At 35.4% G+C, this 24,939-nt stretch overlaps 1 protein-coding gene across 9 annotated transcripts in view; it reads left to right on the top strand.

Annotated features, from left to right (window-relative positions):
- nhsa (Nance-Horan syndrome a (congenital cataracts and dental anomalies)) overlaps window positions 1–24,939 on the top strand; it is a 108,083-nt gene that overhangs the window by 23,995 nt on the left and 59,149 nt on the right. The window contains exon 1 of one of the 9 annotated variants that reach the window (XM_077218583.1): window positions 11,287–11,317. The exons of the other annotated variants lie outside the window; for them this stretch is intronic. Coding sequence (XP_077074698.1) covers window positions 11,308–11,317 — 10 coding nt within the window. The 5' untranslated portion in view covers window positions 11,287–11,307. Of the gene's footprint in view, window positions 1–11,286; window positions 11,318–24,939 lie in introns of those variants that run through there. 9 annotated transcript variants of the gene reach the window in all.

Below are 24,939 nucleotides of genomic sequence, written 5' to 3' on the forward strand. Positions count from 1 at the left end.
CATGAGCCAGTTTGGCACGAGAAGCAAGACTTTGGGCTCCACTGAGGATCAGAGCGTGTGGTTCTCTCTCTCACACACACACATATGCACAATACAGTTATGAATACATAAGTCTTGGTTTTGGCTTGACTGAACAGTGTGCAGTCCCAGTATTATCCTTGCCGTTAGAACATCTTGTCTGGAGGCTTTCACATGAGGAGAGTGATTACAAGTCTGAATGAAACTCCAAGGCATTATTTGTCATGCCTGCTAGCTTGTGCTCATTAGTGAGCGGATAACAACTCTCCAAGAGTTTTTAGACCGTTTCTAATGACATGCAAGTTGTACATGTTCTAGAGTTATACACTGTTAGACTATTGGTGAGTTTGATGTTGCATGTTTTCATGTGTTTTAGGGTTGTGTGACATCCAGAATTGAATTGAGAATGCGTTTCATCATCCGATTCAATTCCTTAATTTGAATTGACAGGCAAACCTGTCAGAGGAGAGTGACGTAGCGCTTACAGCTGTGTGCTATTCATGTGTGCGCTTACAAAGACACGGGAATGAATGAGAACTTCACCACTAGTCATGCAAACTATAGAGCTCACGTTGGTTGGGATTAGATTCACTCAGAAGGCATGAATAGTGTGAACAATAATGTGGAGGTGGCCGTTACGTTTAGGTGTATAGCTACTACATACAGGCAATGCATTCACACACTCCAGCGGTAATGCTACGCGCATATAGCACTTGGCCAAAATAAACAGTGTTACCACAGTCAGATAAACAGATGAACATACGTACTTGTATGTGTCAGAGAGAGACAGAGACAGAGAGAGAGAGAGAGACGGCAGTGTAAGCATCCCAGTTGAATGAATGCGTCTAGCTTTGGCTGCTCATCAGAGAGAAATCTCAATTCCTACGGGAATCTTGCTTTTATGTTTGGATAAAAACATGGCCACAGTACATCCAGACGTATTGGCTAGTTACGCTTTCACTATTACACTGTTACACCCAGCCTGAGCTGCCATTGACCTGACTCTGTTTTGTGGCTTCTGCTGCCTTTGTTTTTCGGGGTTCTGATATTGTTCTTGGAAAAAGTGAAACCCTGCTGACTCACTTTCGGGAAAACGTGTGTGAGAGTGTGTGTACATATTTGTCTCTCTCTCTCTGTGTGTGTGTGTGTGTGTGTGTGTGTGTGTGTGTGTGTGTGTGTGTGTGTGTGTGTTATGTCACCGGCTAGAGCCGTTGTTTTACTGTTGCTAGCAGACTCAACATCAGCTGTGTTCAGGAGAGACAATCTGTGTGTGTGAAAAATGTGTTTTTATTTTGTTTTAGGTTAGGAACAAAGTCAGTGATGTGCAATGTTGGGTGAATTTAAAAATTAACAACAAAATGATACAAATTACAATAAGTACATTGAAATGCATCTTATTGAGCAGGTTTTTGCATAGTCACTGTACCGTTGAGGCGTTTTAAGTAATTGATGACATTTTAAATGATGAATTATTGTTTAAGTCTGACTGAAATAATTTTTTTTAAAGTACATTTTAAGTAGCAGTAAAACTAGCACCTAACAATTAGTTGAGTGGTATTGTGTTAATCTAAAAGGTAAGTTACATTATTGGTACATAAAAAAAACTGTTTCATTGTTACTTTTTATGGGAAGTAATGCATAACTAGAGATGAGTTCAAAAAGTATAAAGTTACGTTGGTAACACTTTACAATAAGGTCTCATTCATTAGTTAATGCCTTAACTAACATAATGTATTAGTAAATGTAACATTACAGTAACTAAGGTTGATAAATGCTTTAGAAGTATTGTTCATTGTTAGTTCATGTTAAGTTAACTAATGTTAACAAATGAAACCTTATTGTAAAGTGTTACCGCTACGTTATTGTTACTTCTATTCAAATTGAAAATTTGTTGGTTTTTAGAGGAGGTAATGAGTTACTTTCTCAGGTGTAATGTCGTAAATTGTAAAAGTAATGTGTGGCAATACAGTTACTTCTAATAAAAAATGAACACATTTTGTTTCATTGTTGTTTTTGTATAGGAATAAACTAAATTTGCATGGTGTAAATTCCACTTTTTGAATTTACACATGCAAATTTAGTTTATTCCTATATGTAAGTAACAAAATGTACCATTATAGTTGTTTTTTTTTGCAGGAAGTATACGCTACATTCTCAGGTGTTAAAAATAATGTTGAATTAATGTTACGTCTAATTGTTTCATTGTTGCTTTTGTATAGAACATAAGTTACTGTACATACTCTGGTATTATGGTATAAATTCAACATATATTTATATTTATTCATTTAGCTGACGGTTTTATCCAAAGGAACTAACAAATGAGGAATACAAAAAGTTAATAATCTTACATGATTAATAACAATAGCAATATAACAATATATAAAAATATATAGTATAACAATAGCAATTAAAGTTTCAAACATTGTCCAGATAAAAGTAAATGCTTATGTTTTCATCACTCCAAATAAAATTCACAAATTTACATTAAGGTATATTACAATAACTGTAAATAAGATATTTCAAGTCAGAACATAAATGAGAATTAGTGAGCCTTACTCCCAAACAAACACGCATTTTGCTTACTGTTACGTCTCTTGGGCGACATGTTCTCTAATGAAACCTACGCCACTGTTCCCAGATGTTCCCATAGGGAGGTTTTGATAGGCTTATCTAACTTCTGGGAATAATATTGTCCCTAAATTATGACTAAATAAACCCACACACTGACTCCTCAGCAAATTCTCACACATTTCTGAATCGGTTTCCAGCACTAGCCAGACGGCAGTAGGAAAACCCCTCGACTCTCAGCACCACAGACGGCTCGTGTTGTTGTGAGAGACAGAAAGTGGGAGAGGGAGTTTAGAAGGAGAGTTGGCAGGACAGGCATCCCTAAACAAAAGGGGGATGGAGAGGAGCGTGTGGTTGTGCAAGTTTAATTCAAAGCAGGTTTGATGTTGCAACCGTCTCCAGCCTCTCTCTCTCTCTCTCTCTCTCTCTCTCTCTGGCGAGCGGTCGAGCAGCTGGCGGCCTGAGGAGAGAGACGTGTGAGGGCTGAAGTTTGGGACATGTCTCAGGGGGATTTGGGTTGTATATTCCCAGGGACCAAGGGTGTAATTATATACCATAGAAACACATTCTTTGATAAAGCGAAAGGGATTTATAAAGATTAGCTAATTTCACAAACCAGAAGTCATCTTCAACAGCAGAGATGCTGTATTTCACCTTTGATTGTGCACCTTGTTTGATCGTTTAGCTGATGAAACATTAAAAATACAACTTTATAATCATTTCTGGGGGACAAAAAAAAAACAAAAAAACGTGTGTTTGATGCAATTGCGTTACATTACTGGCTGTTTTATGGCACTTTGTCTGTGCCATAAAATTTAGAAACATTTTTTTTTTGTTATCTATAAACATGTTAAAAGGGTTAGTTCACCCAAAAATGAAAATTAAGTCATTAATTACTCACCCCCATGCTGTACCAACCCCGTAAGACCTTCGTTCATCTTCGGAACACAAATGAAGATATTTTTGATTAAATCTGAGAGGTGGATCACTGCTACATAGGCTGCCAGAGGGAATGAAACTTGACGGCCCAGAAAGTCATTAAAGAACATGTTTAAATATTCCATGTGCCTACAGTGGCTCAACTATAAGTTTATCAAGCGACGAGACTACTTTTTTCCCGAAAAAAAAAACATAATAACGACTTTATTCGACTATTCCTTTTCTTCCTTGTGGGCCTGAGACGAGAGTTCAAGAGATTTCCACGACGCATGCGCGAGAACTGAACAAGAAGTATTAGAAGAAGAACGTCCTCTTCTCAGTTCTCGCGCATGCGTCGTGGAAATCTCTTGAACTCTCGTCTCAGGCCCACAAGGAAGAAAAGGAATAGTCGAATAAAGTCGTTATTATGTTTTTTTTTTCGGGAAAAAAGTATTCTCGTCGCTTGATAAACTTATAGTTGAGCCACTGTAGGCACATGGAATATTTAAACATTTTCTTTAATGACTTTCTGGGCCGTCAAGTTTCATTCCCTCTGGCAGCCTATGTAGCAGTGATCAACCTCTCAGATTTAATCAAAAATATCTTCATTTGTGTTCCGAAGATGAACGAAGGTCTTACGGGGTTGGTACAGCATGGGGGTGAGTAATTAATGACTTAATTTTCATTTTTGGGTGAACTAACCCTTTAACAGTTTAACTTATTTTAACTAACTTTTCTTTTCAAACTGTTGCTCTACCATGACAGTAGAAAACTTTAAAGAAAATAGTTGGTAATTAAACAATATCTGTAAAAAAATAAAATATAAATATTATATGAAAAAAAAATCTTCAAAAACGTGAAATATTGCATTGGCAAGTTGGCAGACTTACTGAAATAAGTTTTAGTTGTAGTACTAAAATTATTTTAAAAAAAACAACAACATTTTTTTAAACTCAAATAAAACTAAAACCTGGGCATATACAAATAAAAGATTATTCAAAATATAAATAAATACTATAATAGTATATAAATGATACTTAGTAGCTTGAACCCGTTGTTTATGTGTTCACAAAAAGTATGTTTGGAGATATTGAACAAACTGTATTTTTTATCTCTCATATCCTCATTTCTGTGTAGGCTGATTAGACTAAATATGGAGTCTATTTAGTCTGGAAGAGTAACGTTTGGGAACTGTTGGTGTGCCTTTAAGGGGATAGTTTGTCTTCCTGGTCAGTCTTATAGAGGTCAGCGGGGGTCAAGGCTGGGGTGCCAGTGTGGTCACACTGGAAAGTCATTCAGGTCATCCTAGAGGAAAGGTTCACTCTACAGGCAGTTTGTCATTTCCGTTATGAAACAGACAAGAAGGAATTAGCTAATAATAATTTTCATTCATCATGCACTTCTCTGTTTTAGCTGTTGACAGGTCAAAAGTTCAATTCAATTCAATTCAATTCAAATTTATTTGTATAGCGCTTTTCACAATACACATTGTCTCAAAGCAGCTTTACAGAAATTGCATTTCGGAAATGTACATAGAAAAATACAGTTAGTTAATCAAGTATTAATTTATGGCATAACATATCGCCGGCTTTGAGTCGTCTCTTCACAGGCGTCGAGTCGTCTCTTCACAGGCGTTGGGGCATCTGAAGTCTCCGTGAGAGGCTGGATACAAACTGGAGCTGACGAACGCTATTTACCTCGGGACTAGCGTCCCGAGATAACAGCAGAAAGGCAGATGGGAAATAATTAGCATAGCTGATGTTCATAATGTTAATGCATTCGAACCGATTCAGCAGTATCAAAGGTTAAGCATTAAGTGAATGCTTGGTTAAAGAGATGCGTCTTTAATCTAGTTTTAAACTGGGACAGCGAGTCTGAGGCTCGTACAATATCAGGAAGGCTATTCCAGAGTTTAGGAGCTAAATGCGAGAACGCCCTCCCTCCTTTAGTGGACTTAGATATCCTAGGAATGACCAGAAGCCTCGAATTTAGTGATCTTAAAGAGCGCGATGGATTGTATGGCGATAGAAGGTCTGTTAAATACACAGGAGCTAAACCATTTAGGGCTTTATAGGTCAGTAGGAATACTTTGTAATTGATACGTAACTTAATAGGTAACCAGTGTAGAGATGATAAAATAGGTGTTATATGATCATATTTTCTTGATCTAGTAAGAACTCTAGCAGCTGCATTTTGCACTAACTGTAGCTTGTTAATTGAGGATGTAGGACAGCCAGCTAATAAAGCATTACAGTAATCTAGTCTCGAGGTCATGAAAGCATGAACTAACTTTTCTGCATCAGAAACAGATAGCATGTTGCGTAGCTTAGCAATGTTTCTAAGGTGGAAAAAGGCTGTTCTTGTAATATATGAAATATGATTTTCGAAAGTCAAGTTGCGGTCTAGTATAACACCCAGGTCTTTTACTGTAGTGGATAAAGTAACAGGACATCCTTCTAAATTAAAGTTGTATTGTAAGGGATTTTGTGGGTAGTTTTTTGGACCAATAAGTAGTACCTCCGTTTTATCTGAATTTAATAGCAGGAAATTACACGTCATCCAGCATTTTATATCATTTAGACACTCTGTCAATTTAGATAAGTTAGTGTTTTCATCTGGTCGTGATGAGATATATAATTGAGTGTCATCAGCATAACAGTGGAAATTAATTCCATGTTTTCTTATAATATTACCAAGTGGCAGCATATATATTGAGAATAGCAGAGGGCCTAACACCGATCCTTGCGGCACTCCATAGTCTACTGACGTTATCCTTGATTTTTCCCCATTTAGACAGACAAAATGGTAACGGTCTGATAAGTAAGATCTAAACCAGCTTAATGCCTGTCCCTGAACACCAGTGTAGTTTTGTAGTCGATCCAGGAGTATTTTATGATCGATAGTGTCGAACGCAGCGCTTAGATCGAGTAGAACTAGTATTGAGATACAGCCTTGGTCAGAAGCTAAAAGTAAATCATTTGTAATTTTAACTAGCGCAGTTTCTGTGCTATGATGCGGTCTGAATCCCGACTGGAATTTTTCATAGATATCATTTTCTTGTAAGAAAGAGCACAATTGAGCGGACACAATTTTTTCTAGTATTTTAGACATAAATGGAAGATTTGAGATGGGTCTGTAATTTGCTAAGTTATTTGGATCTAATTGCGGTTTCTTAATGAGAGGTTTTATTACTGCCAGCTTGAATATTTTTGGAACATGACCTAAAAATAAAGACGAGTTAATAATATTAAGAAGAGGCTCTTCGACTACAGGTAACACTTCTTTCAGTAGTTTAGTGGGTATTGGATCTAATAAACATGTTGTTGGTTTCGATGCAATGATAAGTTTATTTAGCTCTTCCTGTCCTATAGTTGTAAATCGGTGTAGTTGTTCTAGAGGGGCCATAATTGAGGCTGAATCATAAGACATCATAGAGGATTGTATATTTACAATTGTGTTTCGGATGCTTTCTATTTTCTCATTGAAGTAATTCATAAAATCATTACTACTATATTGTAATGGAATATTTTGCTCTGGTGATGTTTGTTTATTTGTTAGTCTAGCCACGGTGTTGAATAAAAACCTTGGATTATTTTGGTTATTTTCTATTAGTTTGCGGAGATGCTCAGCCCTTGCTGCTTTTAGAGCCTTTTTATAACGTGACATACTGTCTTTCCACGCGATTCTAAAGACCTCTAAATTAGTTTGTTTCCATTTACGCTCTAAGTTACGAGTTTCTCTCTTGATTGCATGCGTAGCACTGTTGTACCATGGTGCTTTAGTTTTCTCTCTTACCTTTTTTAATCTAATTGGTGCAACAATATCTAGTGTACTAGAGAACATGGTGCTCAAACTGCTAGTCATTTCCTCTAGTTCATCTGTTTGTTTGGGTGCACTGCGCAGCTGAGATAGATCAGGTAAGCTATTTGAGAATCTATCTATAGTGGTTGGAAGGATTGTTCTGCCTGGTCGATAACGTTGCGCAACGTGACAAATTTCTGCAGTACGTATTATACAAGTTACCATGTAATGATCAGTGAGATCATCACTTTGCGGTATAATATTTATATCAGTTGGATTGGTTCCATATGATATAATTAAATCTAGTGTATGATTTAGACGATGAGTGGGACCGCTGACGTTTTGCGTGACCCCAAAGGAGTTTAATAAATCTGTAAACGCAGTCCCTAACGCATCATTTGTATTATCTACGTGTATGTTAAAGTCTCCAACAATTATTGCTTTATCGACATTGACCAATAGATCTGAGAGAAAGTATGCAAACTCTTTTAGGAAATCAGCATAGGGCCCTGGAGGTCCATATAGGGTAGCCAAGGCTAGAGATAATATGGATTTGTTTCTTGCATCTAAGAGCGTAACATTTAGCACAAGTACTTCAAACGAATTAAACCTGTGACCTGTTTTCTGAGTAACATTAAGAATATCTCTATAGATTGTTGCAACCCCGCCGCCACGACCGATCAGACGGGGCTCATGCTTATAACAGTATCCTGGTGGAGTGGACTCATTTAGACCGAAATAATCATTTGGTTTAAGCCAGGTTTCAGTAAGGCAAAGTACATCGAAACTATTATCTGTGACCATTTCATTTACAATAACCGCCTTAGGTGTGAGCGATCTAATGTTTAGAAGACCTAGCTTTAGAAATTGTTTTTGTTCACTGATATTTAGATTTTCTGGTTTAATTACAATAAGATTTTTGCTAGATCCTACACTAGATTTATTGCTTAATGACTTATTAATCATTAAAGGTGAAGCCTGCAATTTATTTGACATTAAAGTGCCCCTAAATGTTTCTAATTTTGTTTTGACGACTCCTACAATAAGTTTACATTCATCCAAGGTAAAAAAAAATTCTCATAATATACTTTACAGCATCAGCTCTTTTCTCACAGTGTCTGAAACGGTTCAATAAATGATTCAATCTCTCTAAACTCCTTCTTTCAGAGAGCTTCTCTGATGTGATCGGTCTACTCTTCTCTGATTGGTCTGCTCTGCTGTGATTGGTCAACTCTGCTGTGATTGGTCAGATTGGTCTGTTGTGATTGGTCTGCTCTGCTCTGATTGGTCAGATGCCCCGGTCTGTTGTGATTGGTTTACTCTGCTCTGATTGGTCAGATGGTTCAGTCTGTTGTGATTGGTCTACTTTACTCTGATTGGTCAGATGGCTCAGTCTGTTGTGATTGGTCTACTCTGTTCTGATTGGTCAGATTGCTCAGTCTGTTGTGATTCGTCTACTCTGTTCTGATTGGTCAGATGGCTCAGTCGGTTGTGATTGGTCTAGGTCAAATGACTCAGTCTGTTGTGATTAGTCTACTTTACTCTGATTGGCCAAATGACTCAGTCTGTTGTGATTGGTCTACTCTGTTCTGATTGGTCAGATGTCTCAGTCTGTTAGGATTGGTCGACTGCTTACAAAGCCAAAGTTATAAACCAAAGTTTGTAAAAGTAACATTATTTATCTGCACTTTGATCTTTGAAACTTTTTTAAGGCTTTTTGTCAGCGTTTAAACTAAAGTATCTGTTCAAAATATTGTTCTGTTTGAGAATCCTGCCCAGCCAGAAATTACTCGCTTTACCTTTAATAAGACAGTCTAATGGTTTTGATATTTATTTCAAGCTGAAACTAAGTTAGTTTGCAATTTTATAAGTACATAATGAAACAACTCGCCTTTGTTTGTAATCTACTGATTTTCCCTCCTTTTCCAATAAATCTCTTGTTTCATCTCCTCTCATGTTTCTATCTTCCCGGTCCTCGCGTCCTTTCATAACCGAGAGTGTGTGTGTGTAAGTGTGGGAGAATGCAACTGAAAGTCCCCTCAGGCTAAAGGGGGGCGTGAGGTCCCATCTGTCCCGCACAGATGGCTGATGTGTTGGGTTAACAGAGCAGTTCAACATGCCTGTCTCTGGGTCGTCTGTCATGTCTGATCTCAACTGGGTCTGGTCTGGAATCTGAGGGTCTAATCTGATCTACGAAGGCCTGATCAGGTCTGGAAAGTGTGATGATGTGTAAAAAGTGTGATTATGTAATTGAAACCAGTCTTAGAAAGTGCAGTACAGGTTTTACATAATCCCATGACCTCACTACCTGTTTATTTGTTCATTCATTGACATTGTTTGCATGTTTCCACTGATCGAGTGAACAAGTCACATCAAGTTGAAGTGAGATTAAAACACTGTTTGACTAAGGGTGAATAAAATGTTACCGTCTGTCAGGAGCTTCCTCGATGTGTGATTTGTGTGTAATACTGTTGACACTGGGCCAGAACAACGACTGGAACTGGCACAGAAAACAGAAAGATTGAGAATAGGATTGCAAGCGAAACCGATAAACAGATATGGGGTGAGGGATATAAGGGCTTCTCTTGCCCCCCAAAACCATGACCCACCTCTGCCCATTGCTCTATATATCCTCCCGTCGGCCCCTCAGGGATTACAATAATAAGCACCTTACAGTTTGATGAGGACTCCTGTGGTCACCATTCACTTCTACTGTGAACATTTGACCTAGTTCAATCACAACACTCTCTATTATCATAGAGCAGTGGGGTTTTCTAGGGGATCTGAAGTAAATGTGAAACTTTATATGATTTTAAATATGATTTTCGATATCTTTCACACAAAATTGATTTATTTGTATTATTGATATACATTATGTTAATGAGGACTGAAATATATATACTGTGTATATATATATATATATATATATATATACTGTATATATGTGTGTGTGTGTGTGTATATATAAATAAATAAATTATATATATATATATATATGTATATATATACAATATTTATTTCTTTATAAATTTAAATATAAATAAATATATAACTCTTAGATGATTAACATGTTAACTTAAGACGTTAATGAGCACTAAAATGTATATCCAAAATATTTTATTTTTTTATTTTATGTATTTAAAAATGTTTATATATTATAATAATTGTATTTTTTTTTATTATTTAAAAAATATTTTTAATATTTGTATTTTATCTATTGTTATATACATTATATGTTATATATAATATAAAAATGAATTAATCTGTATTAATAGAAAATACAAATTTAGGAAAATATTTTCCAGATAATATTTAATATGTTATTATTTTGAGTATTTCGGTTTAGTGCAATAATTCTTTAATAGTGTGATAATTTAATTTAGGAGAAAACATGTTTTTATATGATCACATTCATGCTTTTCCTTCCTTTTTTCTCTCTTTCCCAGGACGAATAGGTCTGTCTAGATGAAAGTCTCGTGTTAATGTAGAGACGATGCTTTTATGATACTGTCCAGATTATTCACTAAATTGCTGTTGTTGCATTATAGGAAACTTGAACGAGGGGTTACTAGCTTGTTAGAGCAGCAGTGCTATTGACACGTTGACACTATATGGTGCACATGTACAGTAAGTCATGCAGTTGAAGTCCAGCTTTTTGTCCTGATCCCATTCTCCCTTCAATTTCCTGCATTGGAATCCCATAGTCAATGGTTAACAGCTGCTGTACTCTTTCTTGACTTCTTTGATTAAGTTTTGGCTTGAGGGAAGGGGTCAATCACTGGTTTCTGACTTTAATGGGCTCTATAGTATACTTGTATTGGCGCCCAGGTAGTGGTGATATTTTAGCCAGACCTTTACTTAATAAACTAATTCCTTCTGGGAAATACGGATGTAAGTTAATGATTCCTGAGATGTTTAGACAGAGGTTGGCACCGTACGAGGATCCCTGCCGTCGACCTGTCTGTCTAGGGAAAATGGATTTCAAGGTACCTGTGGCGGGGCATGACAAACAGTGAGAGATCTCTTCCTGATTATGCCATTTCTCCTGAAATCTCTTCCTTCCCACGTAATTTATCTTGGTCGTAATTCAACAAGTGCAGAAGGAATCGCCTGACTGGCTCCAAACACTGGCCTCGGAGGCTCGGGTTTCACATCACACAGAGTCATGTGATCATTCGAGAACAATCTGTGTGGTAAAACGTTACTGTGATGTGTGTGTGTGTGTGTGTGTGTGTGTGTGTGTGTGTGTGTGTGTGTGTGTGTGTGTGTGTGTGTGTGTGTGTGTGTGTGTGTGTGTGTGTGTGTGTGTGTGTGTGTGTGTGTGTGTGTGTGTGTGTGTGTGTGTGTGTGTGTGTGTGTGTGTGTGTGAAAGGTGAAAGCATCAACAATCTCTGCTGGGTTTGCAATCAAAACTCCAGGAAATATCTCAGCGTATTATGTATTTTGATATGCAATGTCTTGTCAAATGTTTTGGAAACTCAAACTGCAATAGAACTGATTTAGATAAATCATTTACGCCTTTTAATTCCATAAACAATGTTTTCTCACTGGATTGTCTTAGTTTTGCTTGTGTTGTTCTGATGCTTTAATGACATACGACATCTTTGACTGGTGGTTAATTTTCCCGTACAATGAGCCTAACTATTGATATTAGCAAACTTCAGCTATTCAGTCTGGCTATGTGTGCTGTAAACAGACTTTTAGAAAATGTCCTCAGAAAATGTCATGGTTGTTAGCCGGTTGACCCAGCCAGGAGCAGTATTTCCTATTGAAACAGGAAGTTGAGGCAGGATCATTCAAAAGAAAAGAGCAGCCTAGCTAATCAAGTCAAGTTATTCTTTATAGTATATATATATATATATATATATGCACATGCATACAGTATGTAATCACTTGAGTTTGTCTTGGCATCTTGACCAGAACAAAACTTTGTTTGGATTTTTTATCTTAATGACCACACATACACACACACACACACACACACACACACACACACACACACACACACACACACACACACACACACACACACACACACACACACACACACACACACACACACACACACACACACACACACACCTCAAGCTGATGCTTGTTTCTACTTTGATTTGAGGCAAATTCCCATGATGCTGTTGTATTGAGTGTGTTGATGCATGCATTATATTCTTGATCCTCCCTTAAGGCGTGCAACTGACTCCAATAGGGAGAATCCTTTGGCGTTTTCTAGTGCTCAAAATGTCACAAGCACAGCAATATATCCCAGCAGAGCATGATATAATCACAGTGCATGAGAGTGTTTGTGTTGAAACAGTTTGTGTTGTGTTGCACGTGTTGAGATTAGTTTACAGTCAGAACTGTCATTTTCAGCAGCTGCTGATATTCATGCGAATGAAAGCCGGTTCTCCACAAACATGTGTTTGTTTAGCGTTGAATACTTCTGTAGAAATAAACAGGACCTTGTGCTGATTTATTTTAGAGGAAACAGAAGAGTAAGACTGAATTATAATGAATCATAATCAGAAATGTGAAGGCAAATAAATGCGATGCGGATGGCACTACAGATTGGGATTTTTTTTTATGCTCTCAGGCACCATGTTCAAAAACAATGCAATACAATGGCACTTTTGTGTTAGTGTGAGCATTTGGAAGTAATGCACATTTCCAGAACTATGAAACATAAGCAAATGTTGAATATAGCCTGTTTTTACTCCTCACTGTGGGGGTGAAAAGTGTGGCGCTCTGCAAACTGTGCATGCAAATAGAATTTGGTTTATACTCCTAAATTAATAATTGTGTACAACTTTTGGACTTCAGCAAGCGGAGACATCTAATTAATTATCCATATGGCAACACATGCTAAGTAGAGCATTAACAAGTTATACCACAACTAAGAGATCAGAAGTTTTTCTCATCATGTACTAATGGTTCTTAAATCAAATCGATTAATCACAAATAATTTTGTAAATATATAATAATTTTGTGTGTGTGTATTCAGTATATATAGGCTATTCTCTCTCTCTCTCGCTCTCTCTCTCTCTCTCTCTCTCTCTCTCTCTCTCTCTCACTCTCTCTATATATATATATAGAGAGAGAGACAGAGAGAGAGAGTAGCCTATATATACTGAATATATATATATATATATATATATATATATATATATATATATATATATATATATATATATAAGCATTTATGTTAGATGTGATTAATCAATTTGACAACACTTGTTTGTTGTGTTTTGTCAATTATAAATGTCTAAACACTTATTTTTAATTATTTTTAATAACTAGCTGAAATAAAGTTAATTTAAGTAAATTCTTATGGTTCATGTTTTTTCGACTAATTTGTATTTGGACACACACACACACACACACGCACACGCACACACACACACACACACACACACACACACACACACACACACACACACACACACACACACACACACACACACACACACACACACACACACACACACACACACAGTATATATTTAAAAACTTTGATGTTAGATGCGATTAATCACGATTAATCAGTTTGAAGGCATGGTGGGTAATGATATTTTTATGTTGAAATACTTTGTCCATTTCCAAACTAATATGCAATCAGAAAACAACACTCACATGGAATTTGCAGCCTTTAATGCACAGTGTGTGTTGTCTTTTTATCTCATTATCTTTCTTTTTTCTATCACATTTTCTATCATTGTTTGTCATTGTCAGATAATGATGCTCTTGCTCCATGAAATCTGTAATCTAGAAGACTGGTGTCTTTATCTTTAGTGTCGACATCTGCACGAGTGAATGGCTAATGTCAGCCCCTGAGAACTGCACGTCTAATAGCAATGTCCCACACTTCCTAACTCTCCATGTCCACTCACATTCCTCTTCCATGCCTATCATCCGCTGACCTGTCATTATCTGAGGCCCTAAACCAGTGAACGGGCTTTAGACGCAGGTTACGGCGCAGTCAGAGCCTGTGATGTTTATAGATGTCATTGATTGTGTTTATGGCTGTTGATTAGGTTAGCATTAGCGAGGTGTGTTTATAGCCATCTTGCAGGGAGGTTACTAACTGGCCTAATGACTTTATTGGTGATCTTTACAGCACTGATGGCTATTTACTCAGAGTCTGCTGGAGAGGGAGAGAGATTTGAAGAGCTTTAATGTGAAAAACTGCTTGCTAAATCAATCAGGGTGGAATTTGAAGCAAGGGTATGCTAGTATGTGGTCGCATGTGAGCAAGTATACACTTATTTTCAGTTCTCAAGACATCGTATGTAGTTTTGAGGCTCATTTTTTGAAATATGTATAATTTTTTTTCATACAAAATTGCCTGTGTTCTCAGAGTATTCGTGTAGGGATTTATGCTGGGTGTAAGGTTTCATGTTCTGTCTTTGCAAATACTTAATTTGATTTTAAGTTTAATTTTAATTTAAATCATTTTAATTCTGAACTTTAATTACTTTTTTTTTAATTTACATATATTTTATTTTTTGTCTTTAATTTTAATCATTCTAATAATGTATTCAATGTTGATAGATTAATTTTTTTATTACTTCTATATTTTTATTTTAATACTTTAATTAGAACTTTAATTTTAAAATTCCTTTTAATTTAACTTAATTTAAACCATTGTTTTATTTTTTGATATTTTTAAAAAATAATTTAATTTTAACTTTAATTTATTTTATTTTTATATTTTATTTCATTTTGATTATTGTAATAAATTAATAATTTTGATAATTTTATAAATTTTCATTTTAATTATTTTTCTTTGAATAATTTAAAATTGTAAATAATTTTTGTTTAATTCAACTTAATTTATACCATTGATGAACGCTTGATTCTTGGCAGATTTCTGTATGACATTTTTTCATCAAAAACACTAAAATGAGAAAATATATTACTGCCTCTTGTTTTTAAAAGTCGTTTTAAAAAAGCTTAGCAAACTTACCGGTATATTACAATTTTTAAGTACAATTAAATGTGTATACTTTTTTTTCTTTGACTCAAGTATTTTTGGGTAGGTAGGCTACCTTTAATTGAGTAAAATGTTTATTGGTATCTGTACTTTAACGTAAGTACAATTTCTCAGTAATTTTTACACCCCTGATTATGACTGTTATTTTCATATGCAATCAGATTTTGCCTAATGGATGTAAAAAAAATTTTTTTTAGTCATAATAAATTTCGCAAATAATTACAAAAGAAGTTGGGAAAATGCATATGTCATTTCTTACTCGTGTGTCTGTTTGCAAGACTGAATTATGGATATGTTTTGTTGTTGTTACACCCAGAGTGTGTTAGCATGTGCACCTGGATTTGGACTCTATGGAAGTATTTCTTTGGAGTTGACAGTGAGCCTCATGTTCAGCCTTTGTCTTTCTCTCATGTGTTAGAGTGGCTTAACATAATCACGGATGCTCAGAGGGGAAACTGTGAGACGCTATCACGCGTGTAATATTGCTGATGGCAGATTTTGGAAGAGACTCTCCCCTCCCTTCCCGCACGTTCCCACCCAGCATGTGTCCCTATTGGAGGTCCCGACTTTCCCTGCACTGTCTCCATGGGAACAAATGAGTACTCCCCTCATCTGGTGGCGTGTGCACGCGTGGCTCTCCCTGTAATCGCTGTCTCCCGCAGAATGAGCCGCTCTCAGCTCCACAACAAGCACACATCCTCATGTTCACGGGTGATTTTACACCGCACACTCAGGGAATGAGCCTGGAGGATGAGTTAACAGGTTGGGGAAATTTCAATGCTCTCTGTAACTCACGCAACCACACATAGGGACGTTTCTATTGTTGAGAAGTTTCTCTGTAGCCACTTTTTACACTGAGATTCCGGAAAATACACCGATAATGTGTCCGGGATCGTTTGATTTCGGTTCATTCACACTAACCAGTGATTTTCCGGAATCTGTGAGTGCTTTCACACACATCCCTTAAAGATCCCGTAAAGACACGTGATGTCAGGATGCCAGTTTGCAGACATTTTTTCGTTCTTTCTTTGTTGATGACGAACACAAATTTTCTTCTAAGAGCAACAAAATACCCCTCACGGCATTGGTCCTGGCTTTTATTCACACAGGACGCGTTCCGGGACTGATCCCGGATTGTTACTATAGCTCCCCATCCCAGCATCAATCCCGGGACGTGTTTGCGTTCACACAGAATGCACTCTATCAATTTTACGGCAATTTCCCGGGATCAACTCACTGTGTGAAAGGGGCTTGTGTTTTATTAACTTTCTCTCAGTTGTTTGTTTGTATTTTCTTCTTAAAACTCCTTTAAATAGAAAGACAGCAATAATATAGAATGCGCGGATCCAATAGTGTTACACGTGCTTTTACTTTCTCAACTATTCTCGTTCACTTAAGACAAAACCGACTGGGTTTATGAGGATATTTTGACATAATTTTGAAATAATTTTGTGTATTTGTCCATTCAAGTGCAAGAAGACACAAAAGAGATCTCAATTCAGTATTCGTACACTATTTTTTGCTTTGTGAGAAAAACATTTTCTGAGTAAAAACTGACTTTATTTGTCGGTAAGTAAAGCAGTAAATGGAAAAATAATGTATAACATCATAAATAGTTTTAACTATAATGTTTTATACATATTTTTTTCATTTAGTGTATGTGTATATATATATACACACACAAATATAATTTTGATTATTTTATTATTTTATTTATACATTCATATAAACAATGAACAATTCAATGAACAAATATTTTGGTAACCCAAAAAGGTCCCATTTGTTAACGTTAATTAATATAAAATACAACTGTTGATTGTTAGTTCATGTAAGCTCAGGTCTATTAAATAATATTAACAGATACAGCTTTTGATTTAAATAATGCATTTGTAAATTTTGGACATAACATTAACTAAGATTTATAAATGCTTCAGAATGTTTTTTCATTGTTAGCTCATGTTAACTAATGTTAACAAATGGAATCTTATTGTAAAGTGTTACCAATAAGTTTATTTGCATATGAGGAAGCTGATATTGAGCAACACATTTTATGATCATTGTGCTCGTTGTGTGTTTTTCTCTGTCATCTCATTCTCTCTGTAATCTCTATTTGGGGGTCACAGTCTCTTTGTGTCACATCCTTGTAATCTGCTTTGGTTTTCTGTGCTCGTCCAGACCCAGACAGACTGGTCTCATTGGCATTAGCATTAGTACCCACCCACCCAGGTCACAATGGCTTCTGCTGTATTTTTGGGCACTACATGTAACTGAGCATTAGGCTTGGGTATTGTTTGAATTTGACAGATTCTGATTCCGCTTCTTATTGATTCCTAGTTTTGAATCCGATAAGTAAAAAGAAAAAAGAAAAAAAGAAAAATCAACGACACTTACACAAGTAACTTCTGCCTATGGTTTAAAAATACCACAGAAAAACTAGTCTAACAATATAAATTTCAAGCATTATTAAATACAATTATACACTCAGTAATTAAATAAGAACAAATAAACAAATTACCAATCGCACAAATAAATACAACTGAACAAAGATACGAATTAAATAAACCGTGTTTTAAGATTTTCAGGTATTCGGGTATATACTGTAATCAAATGTAAAATAACACTGCACTTTATAAATAAAATATTCATTACAAATATTGTTACAGAAGTTATTCAGTCAAGAACGACGAGTGAATTTTCTCTTTGTCTTTTGTTGTTTGATTAATGTTAGTTAATATTAGGCTGCTGTCACTTTAAGAACTGCACGGGTCCAATATACTGTTACACATGAGTTTTCTTTCTCAACTTTTTAACATTCACTTAAGACAAAACTGTGTTTAAAAGGATATTTTGACACTTTTGTGTTTTTGTCCATTCAAGCGCAAGAAGACGTGAAAGAGAACTCAATTCAGTATCACTGTATTACTCACTTAAAAATGTTGGGTTAAAAATAACCCAACAAATAACCCAACTGTGGGGTGGTATGGCACCTTCCCAACTGTGGGTTATTTTAACCCAATGCATTGGGTTAAATACCAGTTGGGTTAAAATAAACCAACAGTTGAGTTAAATATTTATTTTTATTTAGGACCTTATTTTAATAAATAAAATACTCGTTTTCAAATAGATTTTTTTTATTGGAGTATAAACACAATAAATATGTTTTAACATGTTTTAAGTATTAAATTAATAATGTAATAAATATTAGTGAGAGGTGAGTCTTCTTGCACGTGAATGGCTTAAAATCAAATTAAAATGCACACAAATGAATCGATAAGATTAATCGAAATTATCGTTATTAATTATAAAGTATCTGATTCCTGATCGATTCCAGAAATGGAAATTATTTTCGCTTCCCGATTCCCTACTGGGCATTTATAAAGGGCCTATCTTATGAATACATGCAGGTCAACATTTACACCAAAATCATTTTATTTTATTTTCATTTTATTCCTTTTTTATTTTAAAAATATGACAGAAATTAGAATTTTGGGAGGAAAGGTTAGTATATTTTATTAAAATGTATTTTTTTTTTTTTTGCATTGTGAGAAAAACATTTTCCCTCCCAAATTCAAAATTTCCATGAGATTTGCCCAACACAAATCTTGGTTTTTTGCCCAAAAAGATTTAATCTTCCACTGCTCCTGCACATGACCCCGTAGAGCCGGGGCAGTTTTAGTGAAAGAACACAAATGGCTTTTCAGAAGGACCTGCTGCCTTTCTTGTGACACAGTTTGTAATGTAATCAACATAACCCATTTGTATGGGTTGCTTCCAAGGAGCTTTAATAATCACTCATGCTTTGTTTTTTTTTAGATCTCAAATCCACAGAACGAGTAGGATTACATTTGACATGGAAATCCTGCCCCTGTTTTGTATTGCGGAGTAATTTTAGTCCATCCCTGAAATGTGAAGTTAATTTAATCATATATGACATCAGGGGCTGTCAGATCCGTGCGCGGTTCATCCTATTTGGCTGAAATGTCTTGCAAGATCGTCTCTGAGAACATTACGTCAAAATCAGTGACTCACTGTGTTATACATTTACGCTCAATGAACTTTCATTTTCATTTCATAAGCCTCTTAACTTCTAGCTTTAAAGGAGTTTGAAAAGTAAAAGACAGAGTGAAAAGAATGAGAATGAAACTTTTATAGATCAATCCCATCATAACTTATGCTCCTCAGCAAAACTTCTTAGATAAGGTCAGTCCTTGTGCTTTTTATTTTTTTGGAGCTGAATATAATGCGCTCATTTAATACACTCAAACTTCTTGAGATGTATCAGAAAATCCTCTCAGAAAAGAGTGTGTATTTCAGGCCTGATGACACACTCCGATGACGCTTCATTTTTCCCACATGGCCATAGTTAATCTCACAAAACATGTCTGATTCATTTTAGACCCCTAAAAAAAAAAAGAAAAAAGAAAAATGTGTACTTATTTGCTTAAAGATTCCTTTTAAGTACTTTTTTTTGCATTTTTTTTATTGCAACATTATTTTCATTAAAATATATTGCTTGACGCAACGTTCTGAATACCATAGTACCATTAATATCAATCTGATATTTTTCTAATTCAAAACAAGCACAAAAAATTCCTGTAAAACATATCCTGTTAAATATTAGGTAAAAATACATATAGTTAACAATTCGTTTTTACTGTAGCATTTACTGTAGCAAATTTTTTTTGTAAAAAGTACAACACAAAAAAAAATATTATATTTTACTTTTTTTGTATTTTATTTAAAAAATATTACAAAAAAAGAACTTGGGTGACTCGTGCCGATTATGCAATTCAATCAGATTTCCATTAGAGTTCAGTGGAATGTGATTGATTGAGGGGGTCATTGTGATGTCATCAGCCTCCATGCTAATGTAATTAGGATCGCTGACATCACTTTCATTGCTGTCATACGGGATATTCTCTTTCCATCTCTCTCTCTTTCTCTCTCTGTCTCTTATTTTTTCTTTATAAAGAATGACTCTAAAAATTCCTCAAATCCATTATCGGCTTTGATTGTGCTGCTTTTTTCTCTCCTCCACTTTCCGTTTTTGGCATCATCTTCTTTTCTCTTTAACACTCTTCAATGTAACCCAAGGTCAAATCTTCTGCAGTGAATCTGTCTCTCTCTATCTCTCTATCTATCTATCCGTCTCTCTGGATCTCTCTGTTCTGATGTCATACCCCGTGGAGCTGTATTACCCACAGAACTCAGTTCCCACAGCGAAAGAAAACGAAATAAGCCACATTTCTGCTGTATGCAGAATCTAATTCAGCATGACCGAAACCTCTCATTTATTTGAGGCCTAAAATCTCTCTGGCCAGACCTTATGTGGTACGTGGCATGACATTTGTTTTGTTAGAAATTGAGTGATTTTTCTTTACCTGAGGATTGCACTTTGTTTTTGTCTTAAAGGAAAGGTTCATCCACAAATCTAAATGAATAAGTAATGACTGAAATTTCTTTGTTAAACTTCACCTAGCCTGACCGTGACACTGCAACACTTCTATAATGAGGTTAAATTATATAGTCCACAGAACTTTATTCTGAACAAATGTTCTTCCCGTAATGTTAAAGTGCTCCTATTTTGCTATTTTAAAGGCTCCTGATTTTGTTTTGGAGTCTCCTACAACAGGTTACATGCATTCAAGATTAAAAAAATACATAAATAAACACTTTCATTTTCTCATAATATACACATCACCTCGATTCTCTTCGAAGTGTCTGAAATGGTTTGTTCAAAGATTCAGTCTCTCTAAACCCCTCCTTTTTTGAGAGTCTGCTCTGCTCTGATTGGTCAGATGACCCAGTCTTGTGATTGGTCTGCTCTGCTCTGATTGGTCAGATGACCCAGTCTGTTTTGATTGGTATACTCTGCTCTTATTGTTCAGATGTTGTTTTGCTTCCCAACCTTTCACTTTTAGAAAGAAAGAAAAAAGTTTAATTGGGGCTCTATATAGAACCCTAGGGTTTTTGACTCAATTTTAAAGAACCCTTTTGTGCAAAAAAATAAATAAATAAATAAAAAAATTTTTTAAAAAAAAATATATATATATATATATAATGAGAAATGTCTTAAAATGTGTTTTTTTTAAATAATGCATACAAGCTGCTTAACTCATAAGACTTAATTAGATTGAATCAAATTTAGTTTAATTAATTAAAACGAAATCAATAAAATGATCCCATGATAGGATCCTCTTAAATGTTCTATATATGATGTGCCTGACGGAACTCTTCAAGGTTCTATATAGAACTTTTCTTCTAAGAGTGAAGAGTCTTCACAGACTTAAAACAGCAGTTTCGAAGCGTTTTTGGCTGTGGTGTTTTTACTGGAACTCATGGTGGCCCACACAAGATGTCTGTTCTCATGGAGGAGAAGTAACAAGCAGTTCAGGCATCAAATATTTACCTTTCTCCTCGAGCGGAGCGCTGTGGCTGTGAGAGGTGGTTTGAAGTGTGCATGCTTGAGTATCTTAAAGGAACAGTGCACTCAAATCATTTACTCACTATGTTGCTTTAAACCTTTATGGTTTGTAATTCTTCTCTGAAACACAACAGCATCGTTTTAACCATTTATTCAGACCTCTTCACTGGTCTAGACCAGCACCAAACCTGCACTACCAAGACTTCCATAGTAAACCAGCTTTAACACGTTTGATGATTCACCAGCCAAGTTTTATGTGTACAGTATGGCTATAAAGGTACACAAACTTAACCAGTATAAACCAGTATGGGAATTCATTGCGTTCCTGTGAAATTCAAGTTGTGGTCAAGATATGCATTTTTTGTATGGCCGTGTTGTTGTCTTAAAAGCAAGAGGGTTATTATAATGCTGACAAGTATGTATATATATATATATATTTTTTTTTTTATATATATATATATTAGTATTTTTAAGTATATGTATTTATATTATTTATATTTAGTATATTTAATGACATTCACAAAATTGGTGAAATATAAAAAGTATATATAATATAAAAATAAATTTTACTCGATATTTGCTCAAACATTTTATACAAAAAATTGATCATGTTATACAGATAACACACACACACACACACACACGCACGCACGCACGCACGCACGCACACACACACACACACACACACACACACACACACACACACACACACACACACACACACACACACACACACAAATGATGTACCAAAATGATACAATACATGTTTTGCTCAGAAAATTTTCATTATTTTATTAATTATTATTTTTACATTTAGTGTTCATGCTAAATATATACATGTTTAATTTTGTTTATAATTATGTTTTAAATTATTATATATATAATATTACATAATGCATAACAGGGCACAATTTTATGATAATTTTGTATCCAATAATGTGTAAAACGAGTGATAATTTAATTTGAGCAATTTTGCTGCAATTCTTTTTAGCAATTTTTGTAAAAGTATGTAATTTTATATTTTTTACTTTTCAGCTCGTGGTGTGAAGCAATTTTACGAGAACACCTGCAAACTTTCTTTTATGTTCTGGTAATAGTGTGTTTTTAAGAACAAAATTCATTTTTGAAAGTATTTTTAGTGTGTTGGGGCATTAAAATAATCCATAGATTTCTTAGTTCACACAATCTCTCTTTCTGTCTCTTAGAGTCTCATCTGTAATCCTCTCTTTTTTGGCAGATACGCTCCCGAGCTCTGACTACTTCCATTAGCCTGTAGTGAAAGTACAGACACAGGTTTACTATAGAAACCACCCAGAAACCCCTCGATCTGGGTCTAAATCAGTGAGTGATTATTTACGCCAAAAGAGAATTTGAAACTAATCTAAACTAATCAGATATCTTCGCAGGAAACAGTAGATCCCTACAGCTGGTCTTTTCAAGTCATTCAAACAGTTTTGTGCGCCAACCACCGTGTTTAAAGATCTCCTCCTCACCAAAGTCTCCGTGCCTCAAGTTTCCTCATGCTAAATTGACCGTCTGCAGACCTTTGTGCCAGATACCTTTAAAAACACACTAATGTTCAAACTTCCTTCAGACGTCTCTGTTTTGATGGGATAAATCATCAGTTTTTGTTTTTCGGGGGGAGGGAGGGGGGGAAGATCAACTTGGAAAGTTATGAGGGAGAAAAGCATACCCATAAAAACGCCTGTTTTAGGGTGCAGGCAAATAAGGTGAAATCAGATTGTAATTGGACCAAACCTCACAATTTATTTTTAAAGGTCTGGGCAGATGTTTGTCGACGTCGTTTGAAGGTAGGAGGCTCTTTCAAATGATAAGTGCCCTTGTTAAAGCAGCTCATTTTCAGATGAAGGTGGTAGGCATAATTGCAGCCAGATTGGGCCGTCGGCTACCTTGACTCAACCTGTCACAGTTTAGTCTGGAGCTCCGCACTGTTGCCGAGTCAGTTGTGCTGCCACGAGCGGAGCGGGACACAAACTCCGGCTGGGATAACGGAGCGGATTCATTGCCGTCTGTGTTGCCAGGCAAGATGCACACAGGCTGCCAAGTCGCATTTTTGCTGCTTCAGAGTGGAGAGAGAGAGTGAGAAAGAGAGAGAGTGAGAGATGTTTTTTTTACAACACACTGAAATCCATTATTATCCATTTATTTTAAAGTTAATCATCTTTAGGAAAAGCATAACCCTGTTGTTCTATATCTGTTGATTATATTGACAGCTGATCTCTTAATACCTTTCCTGTTTGACCTCTTTAACCTTTTAAGAAAATGACCTCTCTGTATATCCTTTAGCCTATGTGAAATATAATGATTAGTTTTGTTAAAATGTCAAAAAAGTCATATGTCAAGGACTGAAGAGATGAATCTCAAAAAACAAATGTAACATGAAAGGAACATGTCTGTCATATTTCATCCCAAAATCAAAAGGGGAAAAAAAGGGAAATTAAATTTTAGATTCTGATATTATGTTATGACTCATTTCATCCCAAATTCTCATCACTGTTACATTATCTAAACATTTGTATATTTTATTATTATTTAATTGTTATTAATGTTGTAATAAAATATTATAACAATTATATTATTATTATTATTATCATTATTATTATTATATTCAGCATAAATTATATACTGTACAACAAAACTACCATTAATATTATTATTATTATTTAATTGTTATCAATGACATAATAATAAAATATAATAATAATTATTATAATCACACTGATTAGATTGTCATTACAATAAAACAGAATTTGTGTAATCTATCACACAAAAAATATGTAATGTGAATTAAATTGATTCTTTTAATTCAGCATAAAATATATACAGTACAACAAAACTACTGTCACATTTTATTGATTAGAATTTGCTTAATTGTCGTAGAAATAATAAATAATTGTAATGGTCCTAAAATATTTTATGTTTTTTGTCTTTATGATGTGCATGTGCTGGCATCCAATGGCCTCATTTTGCATTGTGTGTGTGTGTGTGTGTGTGTGTGTGTGTGCGTGTGTACGTGTGTGTGTGTGTGTGTGTGTGTGTGTGTGTGTGTGTGTGTGTGTGTGTGTGTGTGTGTGTGTGTGTGTGTGTGTGCGTGTGTGCGTGTGTACGTGTGTGTGTGTGCGCATATGTGTGTGAGGGTTGTATCGTAATGAGGGCACCAGGGAGAATGGATGGGACTAAACAATGAAATCATTTTGCTTGG

Source organism: Siphateles boraxobius, unplaced genomic scaffold, assembly GCF_051911475.1.
Source record: "Siphateles boraxobius isolate OS27281-9 unplaced genomic scaffold, OSU_SipBor_1 77, whole genome shotgun sequence".
In the NCBI taxonomy this organism is placed as follows: domain Eukaryota; kingdom Metazoa; phylum Chordata; class Actinopteri; order Cypriniformes; family Leuciscidae; genus Siphateles; species Siphateles boraxobius.